General features: G+C 51.3%; 1 protein-coding gene across 1 annotated transcript in view; it reads left to right on the top strand.

Moving 5' to 3' along the window:
• Positions 1–25449, top strand: part of CATSPERD (catsper channel auxiliary subunit delta) — a 47344-nt gene extending 21895 nt beyond the window's left edge. Inside the window, exons 9-22 of the mRNA XM_014796067.2 lie at positions 2767–2917; positions 3826–3921; positions 8573–8655; positions 9926–10102; positions 11246–11359; positions 12147–12236; positions 13006–13064; positions 15606–15684; positions 17866–17918; positions 20084–20158; positions 21287–21415; positions 23070–23253; positions 24516–24673; positions 25184–25449. Coding sequence (XP_014651553.2) covers positions 2767–2917; positions 3826–3921; positions 8573–8655; positions 9926–10102; positions 11246–11359; positions 12147–12236; positions 13006–13064; positions 15606–15684; positions 17866–17918; positions 20084–20158; positions 21287–21415; positions 23070–23253; positions 24516–24673; positions 25184–25421 — 1686 coding nt within the window. The 3' untranslated portion in view covers positions 25422–25449. The remainder of the gene's footprint in view (positions 1–2766; positions 2918–3825; positions 3922–8572; positions 8656–9925; positions 10103–11245; positions 11360–12146; positions 12237–13005; positions 13065–15605; positions 15685–17865; positions 17919–20083; positions 20159–21286; positions 21416–23069; positions 23254–24515; positions 24674–25183) is intronic.
• Positions 25450–25492: the final 43 nt, after the last annotated feature.

Here is a 25492-nt window from a genome sequence, read left to right as displayed (position 1 = left end):
CCATTCATCCGTCTACTCATCCATCCATCCATCCATCCATCCATCCATCCATCCATCCATCCATCTACCTGTTTATCCATACATCCATTTGTCCATCCATCCATCCATCCACACATCCATCCATTCACTCATCCGCTCATCCATTCCTCCATATACTCAACCATCCATCCATCCATCCATCCATCCATCCACCAACCCACTCACCTAGCCATCCATCCATCAACCCACTTACTTATCCATCCATCCATCCATCCATCCATCCATCCATCCATCCATCCACCCACCCACCCAACCACCCACCCACACATCCATCCATTCACTCATCCACTCATCCACTCATCTACCCATCCACTCATCCACTCATCTACCCATCCACTCATCCACCCACCTACTTATCCATCCATTTACCTACTTATCCATCCATCCACCAACCCACCCACCTATCCATCCATCCATCCATCCATCCATCCATCCATCCATCCATCCATCCATCCATTTACCCATCTGATCATCCATTCGTCCATCCATCCCTCCATCCACCAACCCATCTGTCTGTCTGTCCATCCATCCATTTACCAACTTATCCATCCATCCACCTAGCTATTCATCCATATACCCATCCACCCACCCACACACCCACCACCCCTCCCTCCCCGCATTCCCTTGGTCATTAAGTCACGCACTCAGCAATATTTGGGTAGTGCCCAGGAGGTACTAAGCACCATGATGAGCACTGGGGATGAAACACAGGGTGTGGTGCGTGTATCACTGATGGCGCACCAGATCATTTAAATGCCTCATGTCAAACTCTTTTTAACGATTATTTTCACGTGTATTCAGAAAATCAGTCCATGAAACCTGTGGCCTCCCAGATCTCAGTTAGGATAAGGCTAAGTTAAGAAGAGGAGCAGTCCATGTCAACTGCACTTGACCAAAAAATATTAAATTAGAAAAACACTGAGTACAGTCAGTACCCTGGTATTGCAAAACTTGTGAGTGGGGGTGTGTGCAGCTCTGAAGTTCAGGGGAGACTCACCCTCAGGAAGCTTCCAGAATTTGGGCTGATACCCGTGGCTGAAAGGCCCCACCTTCTAATCAAGTGGCTGGTCCAGCCCCCATCTGGGGTCCCCCACATTTAACCTGCCAGGGCCTGCCTTGAATAACAGAGACACTCCCACCACTCTGGAACTCCCGAGAATTCAGTCCAGCTCCTGGGTACAACCCATGCACGATTTCTAGGCCCGACCACAGAGAATCACAAAGGCTTCACCCAGCAGGCGTCCCCGGGGAAAGCTGCCCTCCCCAGTCCAAATGTGTGGGGCACCCAGGCTCTGAAGGGGTCGCCTTCAAGGACTCGGGCTCTGGCCAGGCATGCTCCCTGCCTGTCTGCGTTCCGAGCCCAGCGCCTTCACTCCTGGCTCTGTTATCTGTGGTCTTCTGCTCAAGTCCTTCAGGCGCCTCTGCCGATCTGGAGACACTTTCCTCCTCTCCGATTCAGTATTTTTCCGCTCCTAGCCCTCTCCCCATCCCCGGCCCGGGGGTGCATAAACCTGCAGGCGCCTTTTGTCCAGGCACCCTCCAGAGCAAGATGAACCCCACACCTGCACTGGTCCAGCGGACCCTCCACTGGTGCGCCCCTCCCGTGGTGGGGAGGAACGGAATGGGGGCACTCGAGGTTTCTCTGGCCCGTCTCTTGCCTGCCCCACCGCAGTCAGCAATTAAAGGCTGCGTTCCTTCATGTTTGGCTTGCTGCCTCAGTCGGCTGCTCTGACACCTGGCGGCTCAGCTGAGCTCCCGGCAGAGGCTGCTCTCAGCATCTGGCCCAAGACCAGCCCATTCACGACACAGTGGGGATGCGCCAGGGGCCGCCAACTCACAGACTCTTAGCACGTTGTCGTCCTCGTCGTCGTGCAGATGGGGCCCGGCCCCTGTGTGCACAGCAGGGCGGGACGAGTCAAGTTCAGCAGCCTGTGCACGATCCATCCTCCTCGTGAGCCCTCAGTTCCCTCTGGGCCCCGGGAGGTGCTTAGAAAGCAAGCCAGTAGGTCTGCAAATACAGAGACGCTGGCCAAGGATGCCACCGGGATCTCTCCCTCGTCTCCCTGGGACGTCTTCTGGGAAAGGGACGCAGGTGTCTTGATGGGACTCACTTATGAACCAGTGATTGTTTTTTTTTTAAATTCCATCCTTGCGTAGTGCTGTCAGGTCTTCCACACAGACCAGATAAGAGAGAGCTCTGACAGCCACACAGAGGAGTTTAGACTTGACTCAAGAGCCAGCCCTTACAGGGTCTCAAGGTGTGAGTGGCTTGATGCTGAAGGTTGTTAGGAAAAGAATCCAGCGTGTGGGCGCAGGCGGGTTAGAGGGAGAGAGAGACCAGCCGGGGGATCCAGGTGCAGGAAGCCACCACGGGTCTGGCAGAGCAGAAGGAGAGAGGGCAGGGCCCCTCAGCCTGCACTGTGGACATTTTGGGTGAATAGTTCTCTGTCGTGGGGGCCGTCCTGGGCGCTGTGGGGGGTTGAGCAGCATCCCTGGCCCCCACCCACTCGACGCCAGGAGCTCCCCGAGTCGTGACAACCACAGACGTCCCAGACATGGCCCAGTGTCCCCTGGGGGCAGAGTCACCCCAAGCTGAGAACCACCGGGCCAGACAATAAGGTTTGAAGAAGGATCGAATAACAGAACACGTGGACCCACGCTGTTCTATCACCACACGATTAGGCAATTTCTTTTATCGCCGAAGATTCCTTAGTCTTTTTCTCTCAGGCCATGTTCGCCTACTCAGACCACCCCCTGAACCGCAGTTTTGGGCTTCCCTTTGACTACAACGGGACCCTCGACATCCTCATCACCCCGGGCCAGAAAGGCATTCTGATCTTCTGGTTCGAGAAGAGCCTGTTGGTTTCCCGAAACGCAGGTGAGCGAGGCCCCGGCTTGGGGCTGCCACTCGGTGTCCCCTCTGGGCAGGGAAAGCACAAGCCGTTGTTTTTTCCTCTTCCCTGACTTAGCGGATGGTGATGAGCCCATTCTCGCTTCGCCATCCTCACTGCGCACCCCCCCCCGCCCCATTCCCCGCCTCGTGGGACCTTCAGGGCCACATAGGCAGGTTCTGAAAGTCACCAGATGCCTAGGGCAGAGGGTCCAAGTCTTCAGTCTAGGAACCGCAGATCTTGCTTTGGGGTAGAGATTAGTGACTGAGAGATGCGTCAGGGCCACCCACTCGAACGGCCCCCGGCCAGAGAAAAATCAGTAAATGGCATAGCCCCTCTAGCTGGCCTTGCTGGGGAATCCTGGCAGTTCCAGGGCTACGTGACCCCCAGCCTGCCAGCCGGCATAAGGAGCAAAAGGCAGCCCTCCCAGGAGGAGGTGCTGTCAGGGACCTCTGGGCACAGATGTGGCTGCAAGAGCACCTGCAATTGCAGCCAGCTACCCAGCATCGGTCCGGCCGCCTGAACATGGCTGTTTCCTCCCAAGGCAAGGAAAGGGCTCAGGGCTGGACCACCCATTTGGGGAACCCATTCCAGAAAGAAAGCTCTGTCTTACTCCTTATACATGTACCCATCTAGTAAAAGGCATTCCATCGTATTCATGCATCCAGACGGCAAAATAACGTTTCCCTTATAAACTCAACAGCCTCGAACCCAGGAGCTGTACGGGGGTTGCATTTTCTTAAACTAAGCGTCTTCTGTACCATGTTTCACAACATTTCATCCCAGTGCTGTATTTTCCTCAAATCTTTATCATTTGAGTCAAGAACCAAGGGGTGGGGTGGGCCCCTTCCCAGCACTTGCAGAGATCTCACGATTCTGCCCTGTTGTCTCCCAGGTCAGCTTGTCGACCCCGTCCAGGTACAAGAAGGACGGCACATCTTGCATTCTTCCATTTCCGAAGCCAACATCAGCATCCACACTGTGGCTGCAAGTGCGTGGGCCACCTGCGGGTAGCTTTCTAGAAGCGCTTTACACCTGGCTTATTAACCACTGACCCGCTGGATCCAGCCCGGCCAAAACAAAACCCAAACGTGGTTGTCACCATTCTAGAATGACTCAGGCATAAAATTTTATGCCCTTTCCCGATGAAATGGGATGTCACTTGGGTGTGAGTTTGCTCGGGCTACGGTAACAAAGTACCCCAAACTGGATGGCTTAGAACAACAGACATTTATCGTCTCACGGTTCTGGAGGCTGAAGTCCAAGATCAGGGTGTCGGCAGGGCCGATTCCTTCTGAGGCCTCTCTCCTCGGCTTGCAGACGGCCGTCTTCCCCCTCTGTCTTCACGTCATCTTCCCTCTGTGCGTGTCTGTGTCCAGATTTCCCATTTTTATAAGGACACCAGTCCTATTGGATTAGGGCCCACCCTAATGACCTCCTTTTAACCCAATCACCTCAGTAAAGACCCAACTTCCAATTAAGGTCGCATTCTGAGGTCCTGGGGGTTGGGACTCCAACACATCTTTTTTGGAGGGGACATAATTCAGCCCATAACAGATGGCACCCTCAGGATTTCTTTGCCAGTAAATTGCCATCCTGTGACTGTCCTGACCAGTTCAGTCAGGAAAGATGAAATACGCCGGTGTAATTTTCCTCCTAACACAGTTCCTGGCTTGACAACTTTAAGGTAACAAACTGTGGGGCCGCTTGACTTTTAAATTATTTCCCTCTTTGCTGATCATTGCATTACACCCTGCCATCTGTGTCCATGCACCTGTTTAAAATTCATTTATAATTACAGAAATGAATGATATAAAAATTAGTTTACAATGATATCAGTGGTGCATGGCCCTTTAAAGATTTTTTTTTTTTTGAACTAACATCTGTTGCCAATCTTCCTCTTTTTTGCTTGAGGAAGATTGGCCCTGAGCTAACATCTGTGCCCATCTTCCTCTAGCTTATATGTGGGTCACTGCCACAGCATGGCTGATGAGTGGTGTAGGTCCGCGCCCGGGATCTGAACCCGCGAAGCCAGGCCACTGAAGCGGAGCACATGAACTTAACCACTATGCCACCGGGCCAACCCCTAAAGACTTTTTTTTTAACATTACAAGTATAAAGTCCCTTTGACCAGCTCCCCAAATCCAAGCCCCTCTGCAACTTCCTAGAGGTACATTGTTAGGAATTTGGGCTGTATCTTTCCAGCCAGTTGAAAGACTCACAACATATATCAAGTATAGAGCTGCTTAAAATATGTAGCATCATCTGTGTAGGTTGGGTTTTTTTCCCCCACATAAATGGTATCATATTATTGTGTGAGTCAATCTAAAGTTTATCTTTTCCATTGCATATCAATTTTTATTTTATTGCGATAAGAACATTTACCACGAGATCTACCCTCCAAACAAATTTTTAAGTGCACAGTACAGTATCAGCTATAGGCACCACATGGTACCCCTGGGTTCTAGAATGTGTTCATCTTGCACAATTGAAACTATATTCGTGATGGGCCGGCCCCATGGCTTAGCGGTTAAGTGCGCGCGCTCCGCTGCTGGTGGCCCGGGTTCGGATCCTGGGCGCACACGGACGCACCATTTCTCCAGCCATGCTGAGGCCACGTCCCACATACAGCAACTAGAAGGATGTGCAACTATGACATACAACTATCTACTGGGGCTTTGGGGGAAAAAATAAATAAATAAACAAATATTAAAAAAAAAAAGAAACTATATTCGTGTTGAAGACCATCTCCCCATTTCCCCCTCCCCCCACCCCTGGAAACCACCGCTCAACTCTCTGCTTCTGTGAGTTTGGCTGTTTTAGCTTCCTCCTGTGAGGGGATCACACAGTATTTGTCCTTCTGTGTCTGGCTCATGTCACTGAGCATCATGTCCTCCAGGTTCATCCACGTTGTTACATATGGCAGGATTTCCTCCTTTTTTGAGGCTGAATAATATTCCACTGTATGGATGGACCACATTTTCCTTATCCATTCATCCATCAGTGGACATGTAGGTTGTTTCCAGATCTTGGCTTTTGTGAATAATGCTGCAATGAACATGGGAGTGGAGAAATGCAAATCCAAAGCCCATTTTGAATTCCCATCAGCAGCGTGGGAGAGCACCCGTTTCTCCTTGGCCAGGCCTGCAGGCCACGAAGCCATCATCCTGTTCCCTCTGGAGCTTCTGTGGGTTCTCACCAGACACGGAATCTTCAACGTTTTGGTCTTGGACTTCCAGCCTCCAGAACCGTGAGAAACAAATGTCTGTTGTTTATAAGCCCCCCAGTCTATGATATTCTGTTATAGCAGCCTGAATGAACTAAGACACAAGTTGAGCAAATTCATCATTTTCTTCCCCTTTTTTTTTTGTTACAACTTTATTGAGATATAATTCACGTACCATACGAGTCACCCGTGTAAAGTGTATGATTCAGTGGTTTTTATTGTATTCACAGAGTTGTGCAACCATGACCACAGTCGATTTTAGAACATTTTTATCACCCCCAAAAGAAGCCTGTATCCTTTAGCCATCATTCTGCGATCTCCCATCCTCCCCCAGCCCCTGCCCACCACTAATCTACTTTCTGTCTCTATAGATTCACCTATTCTGGACATTTCATATAAAAGGAAGCACACTCTGTGTGGCCTTTTGTGTCTGGCTTCTCTCACTGAGCATCTTGTATTCAAGGTCCCTCCACGTTGTAGCATGTGTCAGGGCTTCACTCCTTTTCATGGCTGAATAATATTCCAGTGTGTGGATGGACCACACTGTTTATCCATTCATCCATTGATGGACATTTGGGTTGTGTCTACTTTGGGGCTATTACGAATCATGCTGCTATGAACATCTGTGTACAAGTTTTTGTACGGACATGTTTTCATTTCTCTTGGGTGGACACCTAGAAATCTGTACGGTCATATGGTCCCTATGTTTAACCTTTTGAGGAACTGCCTATTTTCCACAGAACATGCCCCATTTTCCATTCCCACCAGCAGTGTGTGAGGGTTCCTATTTCTCCACATCCTCGCCCACACTTGTTATTGTCTTTTTTTTTTTAATAATTTTATTTATTTATTTATTTTTCCCCCAAAGCCCCAGTAGACAGTTGCATGTCATAGCTGCACATCCCTGTAGTTGCTGTATGTGGGACGCAGCCTCAGCATGGCCGGAGAAGCAGTGCGTCGGTGCGTGCCTGGGATCCGAACCCGGGCCGCCAGCAGCGGAGCGCGCGCACTTAACCGCTAAGCCACGGGGCCGGCCCTGTTATTGTCTTTTTGACGGTGGCCATCCTAGTGGGTACACAGTGGTATCTCACTGTGGTTTTGATGTGTATTTCCCTAATGACTAATGCTGTTGAGCATCTCTTCACGTACATATCAGCCATTTGTCTCTCTTCTTTGGAAAAATGCCTATTCAGATCCCTTGCCCATGTTTTAATTGGGCTGTTTGTCTTTTTATTATTGAGTTGGAAGTGTTCTTTATATATTCTGGATACAAGTCCCTTCTTAGAGATGGGATTTGCAAATATTTTCTCCCATGCTATGCGTTGTCTTCCCTCTCCCTTCTTTTTTTTTTTTTTTTTAATTAAACCATTGAGTACACATCGCTTCCCATGTCTAGAATCTTTAATAGTTCCTTATTTTGTAAAGGATAAAGTCCTAACTCACAAGGATGACATTCAGGTCTGTGTATCTTGTGTCTTATTCAACTGCCCACCACTGCCCTGAGGGCCCCATGGTTCTCAACTTGGGGACGCTTGGCAGTGTCTGGAGACATTTGTGGTTGTCACGATTGTGGGGATAGTAGATACCTACTGGTATCTACTGGGTGAGCCCAGAGATGCTGCTCAACACCCTATAATGCACAGGACCAGTTCCCACTACAGAGAACCATCTGACCCCAAATGTGAGCTGAGTTTGAGAAACCCTCAGCTACGTTAATTCGGTCCTTGCTCTGCAAACACACCTCCACTTTTCTACATCAGAGGCTTTTTTCAAGCCTCACTTTTTCTCAAAACGTCCTTGATTGTCTTTTTTAAAAGAATAAAAATATGCATTGGATCTCGTCGCCCCCTTTCATAAAACCTTTTAATGGTGTCCTGCGTGCCTTGGAACTCTGTATCTGCAAAAGACCGGAAGCAACCTCGGTGTCCATCAGTGGGGGACTGGTTAAATAAGTCATGGTTCATCTGGGTACATTCATGCACACGGCAGGAAAGAAAAAATGGTTGTAAAGTAGCTTAAAGGGTTCCAGAATATGATCCCACGTACATAAAACTATCGGAAAGGATGTTTACTAAAATGTCAACAGTGGTTACCTATGTCAGGGGTCAGCAAACCATGACCTGAGGGCCAAATCCGGCCCACCACTTGTTTTTGTCAATAAAGTTTTATTGGAACACAGTCACGCCCATTCATTCACGACGTGTCCATAGCTGCGTTCACAGTGTTGAGTACTTGAAACAGACATCACATGACCAGCAAGGCAGAAAGTACTTACCATCTGGTCCTTTAGAGAATAAGTTTGCTGACCCCAGGTCTACATGATGGAATTTAGGGTCATTTTTTTTTAACTTTTTATATTTTTGTGCATTGAAACAACTCTCATTTCCATTTTTGTTCTGTCTTGTCTTTTTCCTAGATGAAAATGAACTGGCAGTTTTAACTCGGGAGAATAATTTATACTATGGCAACCTGGGAATCTTGTCAAGTTCTCTAATCAAAGTAGGGTTCTTACCCGGTCGGTAAGGAATAACGGTCTTGTTTTCAAATGTCTGATCCTTTTCCTGAAAGCTAGATATCGCTCTAGTTATCAAAGTAGTAATAGTATTTTAATATAATAGTAACAATATAACACTAATTCTAATTAATATTAAATTATTAACATTAATATTCAGTCATTTTAATGGTAATAGTAATTTTAATAATTATTAAAATACAAAACTGAGCACTTAGAATATGGCCGGTCTGATCTGAGCGCCTTCCCGTCTGTTACCTGACTGTCGTCCTAAGATGTGTATCCGTATATTGTCCCCATTGGACAGAGGGAAAAACCGAGGCTCAGAGAGGTGACCTCATTCGTCCGAGGTCGCAGAGGGAGGACGTGGTCGCGCGGGGATGGTCTCACACTATCTTGTACATTTCGCTTATCTGTTTCATTTCGTCCTCACGACAACCTCGTGAAGGAGAAAATAGCATCCAGTTTTACAAGGGAGAACACTGAAGTTCAAGTTTCTCTCTTTCCTGAGGCCCCTAACTCGTCAGCCACGAGCCAGAAAAGTCCTCCAGATGTGCTGACTGCTACCTCAGCAGCCACCATAGTTCCCGAAAGTTGCCTGACCATGGAATTAGGATGAGAGTATTGGGTGTGGGGCACCAACACGGGAACCATCACTTTGAGGCCTTAACCCTGACATTCTGATGACCAATGTGTTTTCTGGGGAGAGGTTCCATAGCTTTCAGCCAACTCTCCAAAGAGGTCCATGACCTGTGAGCAAGTAAAAAATTATTTCCTTGGGGCCGGGCTGGTGGCGTAGTGGTTAAGTCCGCATGCTCCGCTTCGGCAGCCTGGGGTTCACAGGTTCGGATCCTGGGCACAGACCTATGTGCTGCTAGTCAAGCCATGCTGTGGCAGCGTCTCACATACAAAATAGAGGAAGATGGGCACGGATGTTGGCCCATGGCTAATCTTCCTCAAGCAAAAAGAGGAGGATTGGTGACAGATGTTAGCTCAGGGCCAATCTTCCTCAACAAAAAAGAAAAAAAAAAGAATTATTTCCTGGGTATCCTCTCTGATGAGGAAACCCAGAGTTTCCATTATTAATTTAACCACCAAGGGATGAATGAAGCTAAAGAGAAGGCATCTCAGCAAAGTGTACTTACGGCTGTGCTCCCTTCTTGGTTTGGTCTGCCTTCTTTAAACCCAAATATAAGCTAAAATTTAAATCCTCAGAGACCCAGAATGGCCTGATCTCAGAAACCATTTTTCTCTTAGTTTGCAGACCAAAACATCTGGTCCCAGGAGGCAGCCCTGATGTTCACGAACGTGGGGATGCTGGAAATTCTGACCCCGCTTCCTGATTCGGTTTTTCTAGCGTTCGATTTCCAGAAGTGCCCCGTGAATACCCAGGCGATTCTCATGGATCCCCAGCTCCAAGTGGACGTTTGCAAAGTATGTGATCTTCACTGTTCAGATCAATGTTTCAAGGCACTCTTTTCAAAAAAGACAAATCCCAAAGACCCAGGGTTGGGCATTTGTAGCCAGCAACCACACATTAAATTTGAATTTCACATAAACCACTAAATCTGGCAACCAGAGCCCCAAAGGCTGGCACCCTCATCTTGTACAATTTCATGTCCCTTATTTCAAGTAGAAACATATTTCACTTTTATTAGATGTTCTTTGTGACAAGGAAGTCAACCAACCCTCAAAATTGTTCAGAATAAAATAAACGGTGTGGTTATCAGGATTACTCCCCTTTTAAAGTAGTCAAATGAACCATTATGGTCCCACAGTAACTTACCTGGAGAGTCTCGGAGAGGGAAATTCGATGGGGTTCAAGGTATACACCAAGCCATGGGCCTCAGATTTGACCCTGGCCAAGCGGACTGATTAAAGAGGGAAAAAATTATAGAAATATGGAAATATGTATGTATCGATTTGGATTCATTGTTCTGCAAGTGACGGAAAATCCACATCAAATGGGCTTAAACCAGAAAGGCAACTGTTGACTCATGTAGCCAGAAGGTCTGAAGGGGGAAGACTTCAGGTAAGGCTTGATCTAGTAACTCAAATCAAGCCACCAGGGAGCCAGCTTCTCTCCATCTCTCCACTCTGCCTACTGGGGTGCTCCGTGCTTCCTCCTGATGCCCCTGGGAAGCCCCAGGCTCTCACATCACGGCAGCAAGCCGGCCACCGACACTGCAGACCTGACACCCTGACACATTATCCTGGGCAAGAGACAGGGTCTCTCATCATAGCCCTGCAGAAGCCAAGAGAAATCCCAGTGTGTCTCCCACATCTCATTGGCTCAGAGAGGATGCCACACCCATTCCTGGACCAATCACATGGCTAGGGGGCAGCCAATCAGAACCCACTCCTTGAGACAGCGGTGGGGTCAGCGGGCCAGGCCACATGCCCAAGGACACGTGGAGGGGTGATTTCCCACAGGACATACTCTGCAGCTGCTGCAGTAGCAACTAGAAGCTTCCATCCCTACCGGGGACCACTGACTACTTCCCGCCCAGCTGCCCTTTCTTTTTGGGGACAGAGGCGCTATTTATTTTTATTTTATTTTTTTGCGTTTCTAACTAGGTAGAACTTCTGCAAGGAGAATTTGAAAACAAAATGTATACCATTGACATGAACAGCCAGTTGGAGTTGAGCGCTCTGATGATACCCCGGCCCGGCACGTCGCCGGTCCCACTCGTAAGGACATCTTCTCTGTTCGACAAGCGTTTCTGATATGTGGGTCTCCCAGCATCCTTGGCTTCACGCCCCTGTGCCCATTAGTCCCAGACTCTGGAAATTCTCTGGCATCACCCCGTGGAGAGACACTCATGATGCTCCGTAGAAACTCTGTCTGTCTGTCTCTTCCACTGGCCTCTACGTGTCTGGACGTGATGGGGGCTGTGGCTGCCCGTCTGCCTCCCCGGCCTCCTTTCTCTCTTTCTCTGTGCCTCATTCTCCACCCTTCGTCTGAGCTGCCCCATATCTGTTCCACAAATTCCTTTTCCTCTTAGTTCGGCCAGAGCCGGCTTCTGTTGCTTCCAGCCAGGAGCCGCGATTCATGCGTCCTTCCCTTGTGCACTGGGAGGAGCCTGAGAAACAGGGGGTGTCCCAGCCTGGACTCCTGGGCACAGGAAATCCAGCTGGAAGCAGGCAGATTGGTGTAAGGACGTGGGGTGACGTGCTGGGGGCCGCAGGCTGGCTCTGGCTCTCACCCAGCAGTCTCCCATCTCGCCCTCCCTCTGCAGGGTGGGCCTCGGGGCCCCTCCACGCACCAGGGTCGGGCCTGGGTCTTTCAGCTGCAGGCTGTCTGCAGAACGGGGCTCAGAGACCACACTGGGGGCGTAGCTGAGGTGGGGGGTGCACTGGGGGACTGCATGGGCAGCTGTGTTGGCAGAGCAAGCTCGGTTTCTGGTCTGAAGATGCACTGGGGTGTGAGTTGCGTGCCTGCGCGCTGCACCTCGGATGCCCCTCCTGCTGCCCCCAGGTGATGGTGAGCAACCCCCACTCTCTGGGGCTACAGGCCGTCATTTACGAGGACGGCTACACCTACGACGGGAACACCAAGCACAGACTGGTGAGCCCACTGATCCGCCCCAAACCGCTTGGTGAGATGCAGGGCCCGGCCCCTCGGCCTGACCCTCCCTCCTCCTGCCCTTCCTGCACACACCTGGGGAGGGCGCTGCAGATTTGGAGGGGACATGGCCCTGCCCCTCCCCACTCCGAGTAGGCAGCAATCACCCAGATGAGTGACATCATCAAGGTGTCACACAGGAGAGGCGCGGAGGATAACAGGGAACCTAACCCTGCCCCGAGGAGGGCGTGAGATCCATGTTAGCTGGGTAAACCGAGGCATCGGGACGGGGGCGAGCCAGGGGGGACTAGGAGGGGCTTGGCCAAATATGGGTCTCGGGGAGCCGTAGGTCCGAGCCAGCCTCACGGTCACACCACGAAGTTTGGACTTGACCCCTGAAGCCTGGGATGGGGTCAGGCGGTTTCCACAGGACAGGGGCCTGACAAGGCATGAGTCAGCCACAGCAAACATTTTGGACCAGTCTTTGTCACATCCCAGCTAAATACGAGGGGAAACAAAGTCATATCTCACTATGGGTCCCCAGGACAAAGGCAGCGAGGGAATGAAGGAGTGTGGGGCGATCATTTCCATGAGCTTCCGGAAGCCTTTCACGGGCTTCCCGTGAAATTAGAACCAGGGGAGGGCTGAGTGGTTTCCGGGGCCCTCCTCCCAACGCCCCCGCCCCAGCCTCCATCTCTCCCTGAACCCTGGTTTGGGGACCGCCCCGGCTGTTCCACGGTTGCAATCAGTGTTGTCTCTCTCGGTTCTGCAGAACGTTTCCCTGAGGCAGCAGCACCACTGGGGCAGGGCCGACCCCAACTTCACCTCCAGGTAGGTTGTCACCCAGACGGTGGCGGGTGGGCCTGGGCTGTCTGTGGGCTCCCTTAGCGGGAGCCGGGAAAGCAGGGCCGAGATCCAGACTCCGCCATTCCCGGGACAGTAAGGCAAGAACTACTAAAAACACTTTGCAAATGGCGGTTTCTCAAAAATTAAACACAGAATTACCATATGATCCAGAAATTCCACTTCTGGGTGTATACTATGGAAATTAATAAAAGAAACTGTAACTATATTGGAGTCAGGAAGGCCTGTATGGGGAGCTCTCATGCCCTATCATACGTGGTCAATTACACCAAACAGGAAGAGACTTAACCTTGCATGTTGGACAGGAAGTAGATGACTTTATTACAGAAGGAAGATTTCTCTCCACACCCGGCAACAGTCCAGCCAATGAGAAACGCTGCAGCTCAGCCAATGAGAAACTCTGCAGCTCAGCCAGTGAGAAGCCGCTGCTGCCCTGAATTGTTACTTTCCCCCAATGGACTTTCTTTAGAACAGCCCCGCCCTACTCCCCCTTTTCTCTATAAAAGCAGCTCCCCTCCTTTGTTTGCTGGAGTTGTCTATGGTTTGCCATAGCCTGCACATCCTGAATTGCAATTCTTTTGGCTATTCCAAAATAAACTCATTCTGAGGTAAAATAACAGCAAATTTACTTTTTGTGTGTGTGTTGTTTTTTTGCTGAGGAGGATTGGCCCTGGGCTAACATCCATGCCCATCTTCCTCTACTTTATATGGGACGCTGCCACAGCATGGCTTGACAAGTGGTGCGTCGGTCCACTCCCAGGATCCGAACCCGCGAACCCCAGGCCGCTGAAACAGAGCATGCAAACTTAACTGCTGTGCCACCGGGCTCGCCCCCACAAATTTACTTTTTAAGTTGACAATATTCAAAAGAATTGAAAGCATGGTCTCAAAGAGATATCTGCACCCCCATGTTCACTGCAGCATTATTCACAATAACCAAAACATGAAAGCAATCCTAGTGTTTATCAGCGGATGGATGGTCCATCCACACACTGGAATATTAATCAGCCTTGAAAATGAAGGAAATTCTGACACCTGCTACAACATGGATGGACCTTGAGGACATGATGCTCAGTGACATGAGCCAGACACAGAAGGACAAATACTATATGATTCCTCTTGTATGAGGTCCCTAGAGTATATATTTCAACAAGAAGTATGTTTTAATTCTATATATAGAACTTTGTAACACTGTATTGTGTACTGTAATCGAAATTTGCTAAGAGAATAGAACTCAAATGTTCTCACCAAAAGAAAAATAAATAAATAAAGGTAAATATGTGAGGTGATGGATGTGTTAATTAGGTCAATGGGGGCAATCCTTTCACACTGCAAACATATATCAAACCATCACATTGTACACTTTAAATATCTTATGATTTTATTTGTCAATTATACCTCAATAAAGCTGAAAAATGTCAATGAAAAGTAAAAAAAAGAACTTTGTATGTTATTAATATAGAATATATGTTCCTCTCTCATGCTAATGGTGAGTCTATTTTAAAAATCTCTCCATTAATCATGTTCTCAGCTATAAAAACAAATCAGTTCTCCCAGTAGAGACTTTCAGACCTCGTTCTCAGACCTTAACCCAACAGAACCAGAACACAGCGACCAAAAAACAAAAAGCAACACCAATACCAAAAATCCCCTTTCCTTGGAAATTAAGAAACACCCTTATAAATAACCCCTGAATCAAAGAATTCATGGAATACACCTAAAGTATACTCAGAGGAAAATTTATATCCCAAGCACTTTCATTATTAGAGGAGAAAATGGACTAAAGATAAATGAACTAAATATTTAACTTAAAGAACTAGAGGAAGAATAAAAAGAAATTGTGAGAAGGGAATTAACAATGATACAAACTGAAATTTATTAACTAGAGGGCAAAAAGACAGTCAAAATGAAACATAAAGCTGGTTCTTCAGAAGACCAGTATAATAGGAAAAACCCTACAATCCTGATGAAGGAGAAAAGAGAGAATTAAAAAATGAACAATAGGAAGGGACAATGAAGATAAAACTATGGATACAGAAGCTATTAAAAGGGTAATAAGGAAACATTATATGCAGCTAGATGATAATAAAGTTGGGGGTCAGATGTTCTTTTCAATAAGTTATTATGTATAAATTAACAAAACTGACTCAAGAAGAGGCAGAAACTCGAGGGAGGGTGAAGCCACCATGAGTGAGCAGAGGTTCTTGGTCAATATTCTGGAAGGAATGGATGAATGAATAAATAAATGGATGGATGAATGAATGGATAGATGGATGGATGACTGGATGGTGAATGAGTGGATGGATGGATGGATGAATGGATGGATAGATGCATGGATGAGTGCATAGATGGATGGACAGATGGATGAATAAATGGATGAATGGATAGATGGATGGATGAGTTGATGGCGAATGGACAGATGGATGACGGATGGATGAATGTATGGGTCAACAATGCTTTTTACTGCAACACTGGTGTGCAATAACACACACTCCCATTGCCTTGCAGCATAAAGAGACCCACAATGTCTACCATCACTCTGGATATAGCCAACAAGGAAATTTCATGTGTGGACCTCAAGCCACTGGTATGTCCCAACCTTTTGCTGTCCCATATTCTTTGTCATTAGTGTTAAGAATAATGGCAGCAGGGCCGGCCCCGTGGCTTAGTGGTTAAGTGCGTGCGCTCTGCTGCTGGCGGCCCAGGTTCGATCCCGGGCGTGCACCGACGCACCGCTTCTCCAGCCATGCTGAGGCCGCGTCCCATATGCAGCGACTAGAAGGATGTGCAGCTATGACATACAACTATCTACTGGGGCTTTGGCTGGAAAAAAAATGAATTAAAAAAAAAAAAAGAAGAAGAATGGCAGCGGGCCTTGGCTGGCTTTTCCCTGAGGGGCTGGCTGAACCCACATTCAAGACCTGGAAATGGAAGTGATTCTGTCCCTCCCTCTTCTCCGTCCCCCAGGGCTGCCCCTCATGACTCACCATCCTCAGCGCAGGTGTATCAGTCCTGGTCCTTGTTGGTCATCCACAGACCAGCCTCTGGCCGACTCGGGGAACAGCCCTCCTCGGTGCTCCCGAGAGAAAGCGTGGGCTCTGGACTGGTTGGTTTGCATTTGAGGATTATGCTCTTGGGCGAATATTCTCGATCTCTATGAATTAGCTAACCCCGGAGGGGCAGTCCCAGTCAGCGAGGCCTCAGATGCCAGAGCCAAGAATACAGACAATAAGAAACTATAGTTACTTCAGGGGGCAATATAGGATGGTGGGCCCCGGGGAAGAACACGCCCTCGTTGGGTTGGGTTGTCTCTAAGGTTTCTTCCCCCCAGTCTCGGGGTAGGTTGGGTGCTGGGTGCTGTCCCTGGGATGGCCATCTGGGCTGCAAGGCACAGCCACCTCCGAACCTCCTTAAACCAGAGAGGGCAGTTTTTATGAGGGCACAGCAGCACCCTGCCACAGAGGCCACCAGCATGGCAGACAATGGCCACCCATCGGTCAGATGGCCAAGCATCGCTGATGGGTCTGGCATCCACCCCGTGTGCTGGGCTGACACCCGAGGGCCCATGGGAGCAGGCGAAGCTATCCACGCGCCTTGTGGCAGCATGTCAGTGCCAATGGGCGTCCTGGATCCCACACGCGATGTCATCCCTCCCTTCTCTGGGCGTAGAGGGAAGATGCGTCCTTGGCTTTCCCTCTGAATCCTCTAAGTCAGCAATTCCCAGATGCTCCAGCAAAGCGTCCCCAAGGGCAGAGGAAGTGAGAGGCCATCCCAGAGAGGGCTTGGAGGGCGGAGGGCGGGAGAGGTCGGCAAGAGGACTTTTCTTCAAAGATTCACGGTGGCTGTGAAAAATTGATATGGACACGCACTACAACATGGATGGACCTTGAGGACATGACTCTCAGTGACATGAGCCAGACACAGAAGGACAGATACTGTGTGATCTACTCCCAGGAGGCCCCTAGAGGAGTCACATCCACAGAGACAGAAAGTAGACGGTGGGGCCAGGGGCTGGGGGAGGGGATGGGTGTCAGTGTTTCCTGGGGACAGAGTCTCAGTTTGGGAAGATGAGAAAGTTCTGGAGACGGATGGTGGGGGTGGTTGCATGACAAAGTGAATGTGCTTCATGCCGCTGAGCTGTGCACTTAAAACTGATTAAAATGGTAAATCATATGTTATGTATATTTACCACAATTTAAAAAAAATTGATGCGAATCTTGCATTCTGTTCCATGGTAAATCCACGTTTGTCTTGATATAAAGGGACTTTTTCAAACACCAAAAGCCTCTCTGTTCTGTGGTTTTCAGACTCCCTTGTATATTTCCAAGGGTGCCACCACACCCCAGTTTGAGAAGCATGTCCCTAAGGCCATCACACTAACCCCAAATCGCTGTTTCTCTCTTTCCTCCTTGCTGTTTATTCATCGCAGCCCATTCTTTCTTTCCCTTCCTCCCTGCCTTCCTCTCTCTTGCCCTCTGTGTGCCAAGCATTGTCCTGGGCTGTATAAATTGGGTTCAGGTCTCTTCAAAGCCACTAAGAGGCAAGTGGGCGATGGGGGGACCTTAGCTGCGCCGCAGCCTCTTACAACTTGAGCTGCAGTCGCAGTGACAGCGGCTCCCAGGCGCCCGGGTCACTGTGTCAAGATCTAGGCTCACCATTTCCGTCCCTCCTGGGTGCGAGTGTGTCCCTGTGTAGGTTTTCACGGTGGCCGGGCTGTCTGCGGCCCTCGCGGACCCCCATCAGCATCCCCGTCTCTCTCTCTCTGCAGACGGCGCTCATTTCGGTTGGTTGCGACCTGGAGAAAAAGATCGTCATTCAGAAGTAAGTGTGTTGTTGATATCAGGTGGGGATGGGGTGAGACTGGTCACCATGGCAGAAGCTGGGTGACCTTATTCTGTCTGCTTTTGTAGATGTTTAACATTCCCATGATAAACAGTTCAGGAATTAACACCAGTGGATTCCGTTCCAGTCTCTGACATGTGGCCTCCCCTCCTTCACGGATTTGGTGATATATGCACATCTTTTCCCTCCTCCCTAATCATTTGCTCGTTCTAGTTCTTCCTTTTCGTCTCCTAATTCCTCATTTTGATTAAAATCGCGCAGGGCTTTTGGTTTTAATCTCTCGCTGAAATATTTGCGAACTTTGCCTCCAGTATCCATAGTTAGCCTAGAGAATGCAGCCATGAGCATCTAAGGCAAAAAAAAAACAACTGAAGATTGGCCAAATCGCCATCCTTTTCCCCTCCAGGCAGTGGTGTGCTGGTAAATATGTAACAGCCGGCTCTGGGTGCGGGATGGGAGCCCTGATTCATAGCATGTGCTGATTCCCGGGGTGTAGATGTTCCCATTGTGGCCGATTTAATGCTACCAATGTGAGACGTCTGCTGGCTCACAAAATTCCTGAAGATTTAACAGTCAGCTCTCAGGAGCTGGTGGGAGCCAGCTGTACCATCTAGGTTTGTGTAAGCACACTCTGTGATGTTCACATGACGACGAAATCGCCTAATGCCCCCTTTCTCAGAATGTGTCCCCGTCGTTAAGCGACACACGACTGTAGTAAACTCCGATGGCAATTTTACCAGATTTATTCCCCCCAAAATGGAAATGCTTTCTTGAGTATATATTACATTATATTGTATATATAGATACAGTAAATTATATATTTAGAACAGATATTCAGGAAAGGCTTTTAAAACAACATACAAAAAGCTTTTGCCATAGAGAGCGGGGAAGATATTTGCCACATGTGTAACCAACAAAGGAATTTATAAAGAATTTCTACAAATCAATAAAAAAAGATGGAGGAATAGGGAAAAAAATGGGCAAAAGGCTTGAGCAGGGACTTCCAAAAAAAAAAAAAAGAAAAGAAACCCAAATGGCTGATAAACATGAAGATGTACAAAGACTTTTATTAGAGACCATCACCCACCCACCAGGATGGCAAAATTCACAGTGCCTGGCCAGCCACGAGGACCAGTAAGGATGGGGACCCCCTGGCCGCCTCCGGAACCCACAGACACTGCTGCTGGGTGTGTCCATTTTCCAGCTGCTGTGCAAAGCACACCTTTCCACCCACAATTCCACTCGCCCACATTTGCACTGGTACACGTTCCAGAATGTTCTCAACAGCATGATTCTTTTTATTTTTTATTTTTTTGTGTGAGGAAGATCAGCCCTGAGCTAACATCCGTGCTAATCCTCCTCTTTTTGCCGAGGAAGACCGGCCCTGATCTAACATCTATTGCCAATCCTCCTCCTTTTTTTTCCCCAAAGCCCCAGTAGATAGTTGTATGTCATAGCTGCACATCCTTCTAGTTGCTGTATGTGGGACGCGGCCTCAGCAAGGCTGGAGAAGCGGTGCGTCAGTGCGCGCCCAGGATCCGAACCCGGGCCGCCAGCAGCGGAGCGCACACACTTAACCACTAAGCCACAGGGCCGGCCCCCAGCAGCATGATTCTTAATAGCCTCCAGCTGGAAGCAAGCCAACTCAAACATCCATTGACAAGAAGATGCATCAACCAGATCTGGTTTTCTGATACCACGGGATATCAGCGATGAAAAGGAGCCACACAGAATCCCCCGGATGGATCGTGCAAACGTGGGATGAAAGACACGAAAGAACACAGATAGAGGGATTCAAGTCTTAAAAATCCCAAATTGGGCAAAAATGAACTACCTTGCTTAAGATGCATGCACTGATGATAACCGTAAAAGGAAATGATTTTCTCAAAACCAGGACGCCCAGCCCAGATCTCGGTCTCGATTATCATTCTCCAGTACAAGGAATTAGGGTTCCCTGGAGCAGCGGCTGATTCTGGGCCAGGCAGGGAAGATGCAGGATGAGCCTGGAGCATCTTGCACAACCAGAAAGTAAGAAGGGCTCAAAAATCAAACCAATGGGGATGTATACGTCAAAGGGAAGAATTCCCGATTCTTCGGTGCCGTGTGGGGTCAGGCGGCTTCTCACCATCTTCTGTTGCTCACAGCGAAATCTCAGCCTGTTACAATGGCGTCCTCGACCCGGTGGCCCTGCAGGACAATTACAGCTATGTGATCGAGAGGTGAGCCCGAGATGTCCCTCCGCCCCCTCCCTCCCTTGACCTCCCCGATGACCATTTGGGGGCTCATGCTAAAGAGGAATCAAGAATCCTTTGTAAATTGATATCTGGCCAGTAGGGAATCCGAGGGGGTAGAGGTCAGGTGGGGGAGGTGGCCAGGCCCTCGCAGCCAGTGTGGTGTGGCAGAGTCCCCATCCCCGGTCTTCCCACCCCTCGCCAGCCTGCCACCAGCTCGTGGAGCCCGGCCACCTGCTCATCTGAGCAGCGGGGTTGGCCAGACGCTGTCAGCCAGGGCAGGAGGGGGTGGCAGGCCAAGGTGACCCTCCACGCAGGGTGGCTGGTCCCGAGTGCCACTGAGCGGGCATGGGGTGTGGCTGGCCCTTGGCACGGAGAGGCCCTCTCACATTCACACACCCCCCTGGCGTGGGAAGACTCACGGTGTTTTATACGACACGGCCCCTCGGAGACGGGCCAAGAGCCAGTCACCCGGCCAGACCCACAGGCGAGGCCGAAATGGGGGCTGTTGGGCTTGCTAACAGGGAGGCTCGGTCAGGCCTCGTGGGGGCACGGAGGAGGGTGTGTTCGGGGCCTCCAGGGAAAAAGAAGCAACAGGATGTGTGTGAGAGAGACAGAGACAGACAGAGGGACAGAGAGGAACAGAAACGGAGAGAGAGACAGAGAGTTAGAGAGAGACAGAGTCAGGGAGAGACAGAGAGAGAGACAGAGACACAGAGAGAAACAGAGACGGAGGGACAGAGACAGAGAGAGGTCGGTGAGTCTTGGTTCTGTTCAGGCCTTCAGGAGCTCCCACATTAGGGAAGGCTCTCTGCTTTACTCCAAGTCCATGGATTTAAATGTTAATCGCATCCCCCAAGAACACCCTCACAGAAACATCTAGAATAACGTCTGACCACACATCTGGGCACCGTGGCCCAGGCAAGTGGGCCCATAACACTAACCATCACGGGGGGTCCCAGCTCTTGACCGTCGCTCTGGATCCCCCACCTCAGATGCCCCCACTGTCTGACCCACCCCCTCCGCAGAGGAGCAGCCGAGGCTGCAGACGGGTGGCCGGGTGGCCGTCTGGGCCCCCAGGCGGGCCTCACCTCTCTGCCTCCTGCTCTCGCACAGGGACGCCTACGACCCCAGCTTCCGGGGGCAGCGGGCGGCCGTGGACCTGGTGGTGCCCTACCCGTATGAGAAGCTGGGCTGCCCCCACCTCGTCTACTACGACACCCCGTGGAAGCCCGTGGTGGAGCTGTAAGCCCCCAGCCCGCCGGCATGTCCCCATCACCCTCAGAGGACGCTCGCTCTTCCCCAGCCCGGTCCACACCCCAGACCCCCGAGAACTCACTTCTTGCCTCCTCCTCCTCACCTCTCCACTCAGACAGGCCTTCCCTTCCCCACCGGCCTGGTCAGCTGGGGTGGCCAGAGAATGGACCAGGGACTGGGGACTTAAACAACAGACATTGACTGTCTCACGGTCCTGGAGGCCGGAGGCCCGAGATGGAGGTGTCGCAGGGCTGGGTCCCCTGGGGCTCCCTCCTGGGCCTGCCGTCGGCCGCCTTCTCGCCGTGGCCTCCCCTGGCAGAGAGAGACCCTGGCGTCTGTCTCCTCCTCTTCCTGTGGGACCAGGGCGCCCTCAGGACCTCCTCCAACCTTAATTACGGCTTCAATGCCCCACCTCCAAATACAGTCGCCTTGGGGGTCAGGGCTGCAACACAGGAATTTGGGGGACACAATTCAGTCCACGGCGCTCACTCCACCCCCTTCTGTGGACTCTGCTGGCTCCCTTCATCCGATCCCCTCACCGCCCGCCGTATGTAATTTCCAGATTTTCGTGGGTGGTTGATGGTCCAGTGGGGCCACTTAAGCCAGGGCCCGAGGGGGCCGGAATCATGACACCTTGGGGTGAGGACCCCCGTTGTAGCCCCAGACCGGCACTGCCCAGTAGAACTTTCTGCAATAGTGGAAATGTTGCGTAATTCTTCGCCACCCGATCGGCAGCCATGAGCTTCGTGTAGCCACTGAGCACTCAAAATGTGGCCAGTGCGCCTGAGGAACTGGCTTTTCCATTTTATTTAATGGGAATGAATTTAAATACGCACATGTAGGCTGGTGGCTCAGCTCAGTGCCCCACAGATCATCGGACTAAATAGTTGTTGATTGACTAAACGATGGCAGGAACCAGCTTACATGTGTAAACATTTAGGTTCATTAGACCATCACGCCTTAATCCCACACCCAGGCGGAACTGTGAGCTGCGGACACAGGACTGAGCCCGTGGTCTGACGGCCACCCCCTAACTCAGAGCTGCCATGGGGTGGGGGATGTATGCCAACCAGGGGTGAGGAACGAGGGCAGGGTCCACTCAGAGCAGAGGCATAAGCTCCAGCCTGGCAGGAGACAACGGAATTGTGCATGAAAAAAAGAATGATTTAGAACAACCCTCATTCACAGCCCCAAATGTTCACAGATGTGTGAACATGTGAATCTCAATGTTCACAGATGTCGGAAAAATATCAGAGGACAGAGGTGAAGCGTTATTTGTTTATGGGTTTCCTTGCTTATTCATTAATGAATCTACTTCTTTACAAGCGAGATTATTCGGTTATAGAATATCACATCAGTTTCTTCTTGTCTCTGCTCATTGGCCCCTTCCCGGAGAGGCCTTTCGTGGCCACGGTGTAGAAAATACTGGATGCCCGCTCCCCCACCCTACCTGTTTACCCCGCTCTGACCCACCAGCCGCTGCGTGTCCACATGTTGACCATCTGAGATGTGTCTGCCTGGTGTGGCCAGAGGGGCTCCACCCTGCTCTGCCACCACCCCCAGAACGGCCTCATGACACATCAGGGCTGCTGTGCCTCCGTGGGTCAGCCTCCCCCAGCCTCACCCAGTGCATGTGTCCTAGGTGGCGGGAAGGAAAGTTCCAGGAGGTGGTGGAGGCCGAGTACGTCTTGCTGGAGGTGAACGGGCTCTTCACGTACACGTACTTGCTGACGGCCGGCACCGCGCTCTGCAGCTCCCAGCCTCAGAACTGGAGCACCATCTTGGAGCAGGCTGGCGACAAGGGGCCCTTCGCCTGGGACCGAGAGGTACGGTTACTCTTTGATGACTTCCAAAACGGGTCCGAACGACGCCTCGTCGGTCACCAGTCAGATGGTGACGACTGATCACAGCCAGTGTGTGTGTTTGGGGGGTCCATTCGGACCCACTGTCTCAGTCCTCGTGGGCTGCTGTAACAGAATGCCACAGACTGGGTGGCCTATAAACAACAGACATTTGTTTTCACGGTTTTGGAGGCTGGAACTCCAAAATCAAGGTGCTGGAAGATTCCGTGTCTGGTGGGAACCGGCTCCTTTGTTCATAGGCACCATCTTCTTGCTGTGTCCTCATATAATGGGGGGGCAGGCAGGGAGCTCTCTGGGGTCTCTGTTATAAGGGCACTAATCCCATTCACAGGGGCCCCACCCTCATGACCTAATCACCCCTGAAGGCCCCACCTCCTGACACCATCCCCTTAGGGGTTGGGTTTCAACATCTGGATTTGGGGGGGGCACCAACATTCGATCTAGAACACGGGGGTCAGGGCACGGAGGCCGTGGGGCCGAGTTGAAAGTCCTTTGGGAACCTCTCCCAAGGGAATCGTCCAAATGTCCGGAGATGCAGGCCCCAAGGCGCTCATGGGGCATAGCTGATAACGTGCAAAATTCTGGAACCATCCCAAAGCCCGTCCTTAAGGGGTTGATGAAATTCAGGCCCCTTCTGCTCGGCGAGCGTCTCCATCCCGCGCACGGGTTGGTCCACGATTGCCAAATAAGGGTGTGACGTCCGTAAGAGCAATCGCGCTGGTCCTCTTGGGAACCTTCTGGAACACATTAATAGCTTCCGTGCACTCAGAGCATCCCAAGGCCGCGGGCGCGGACGCGGCGCAAGGCGGCGGCGCCACCAGCAGGGGGCGCGCGCTCCCCGCACCTGAAGCCCATGCCCGCGCGCGCTCCCGGCTCCTTTTTTTTCGCCTTTTCTGTCTTAACCCCGGGCAGCCTCACCCCGTCCTCACAGCCCCTTCGCTGGAGTGAGTTCGCTCATTTGTTTTGTGGGTGACGTCGGTGTGGCTATTTTTCTTTAAACCGAGGTGCAATTCACATCACCCGTAATGAACCGTTTCAAAGCGTGCAACTCACGGTGCATCTCGTGCATGCACGCTGTTGCACGATCGCCCGGAGGGCGGGGGCGGGCTGGAGGCCCAGCGGCCCCGGGCTGGACCCCATGGGGTTTGGGGAGCGGTGGGCGTCTGTGGGCGCGGGCACGGCCCCGCCCAGCGCCAGGGCCAGTGGGCACGCCTCTGTCCCCCCAGAACTACGTGAGCTGCCACGACCCGGACAACCACGCCCCCCTGAGGTGGCCAGACGTCCCCTATCAGATCTTGGGTGGCCCGACACAAAACAAGGTCGTTTTCGACCAAAGGAACGGAATCTACATTTTCTTCCTTTCCATCGTGGACCCCTACTACAGGTGAGCGGCCGGATTGCCCCGACCCCGGGGGGCTCTGCGGGGCCGGCTGGCTCTCCTGGGGCACCGCGCACACCCGTGGGGGACCCACTGTTCTCCCTGCCCTGGCAGGTCCTGGGTAAACCTGAGCTCCCCGACAGCCCAGACCGCCCTGGGCAGAGATCTGTGTGAGGTTCTGGAGGACATTTGCTCACTCAGTCAATTAACAAGCATTCCGAGCCCACGCTGGGCTCCAGGGTGGAGCGGGTGGTTTGTGTCTCTGCCCTCTCTAGACGGAGCCTGGGCATGGAGGGGGGACCCTGTCCCTGGAGGAGGGGACCACGGGGTCCTGGGGAGAAAGGCGACCGCTGCCAAAATACCCGAAGAGGACGGCTGGCCCAGGATGGGTAACAGCTGACGTGGACGTAGATGGAACTTGGGTACCGTGTCCCCGCCGGGCCCGGCTCTCCTCTCCCAGGTGGAGGCGGCCCCCCGAGGTGATGCCCCTCGGCCTCTCCCGCCCGCCCCTCGCAGCTACTGCCACCTGGAGACCACCTTCAGCGTGTACGTCCATGGGGCCTTCCCACAGTCCGTCATCCCGCAGGAGGTCACCGTCGCCCTGGTCACGGCGGCCACCCTGCTATCCGTGTGGCTGGCCTACGCGGTCCCCAAACAGCTGGGCACCGAGAAGGGCCTCAGGTTCAAGGGCTTCTGGGTGGGCCTGTGCAGGCGATGCAGGCAGTCGTGTGCGTGTCTGCGGGGCAGGCGCTGAGCGCCCGCGGAGGGCCAGGGGCCCTGGGAGGCCGCTTCGTTGCCACCAGTGGGGCCAGGTGTCTTAAAATA

Source organism: Ceratotherium simum, chromosome 39 (genome assembly GCF_057802395.1).
Source record: "Ceratotherium simum simum isolate JZ-2026a chromosome 39, ASM5780239v1, whole genome shotgun sequence".
NCBI lineage: Eukaryota > Metazoa > Chordata > Mammalia > Perissodactyla > Rhinocerotidae > Ceratotherium > Ceratotherium simum.
Note: the sequence above shows the minus strand (reverse complement) of the source record. Positions and strands in the feature narration are given on the sequence as shown.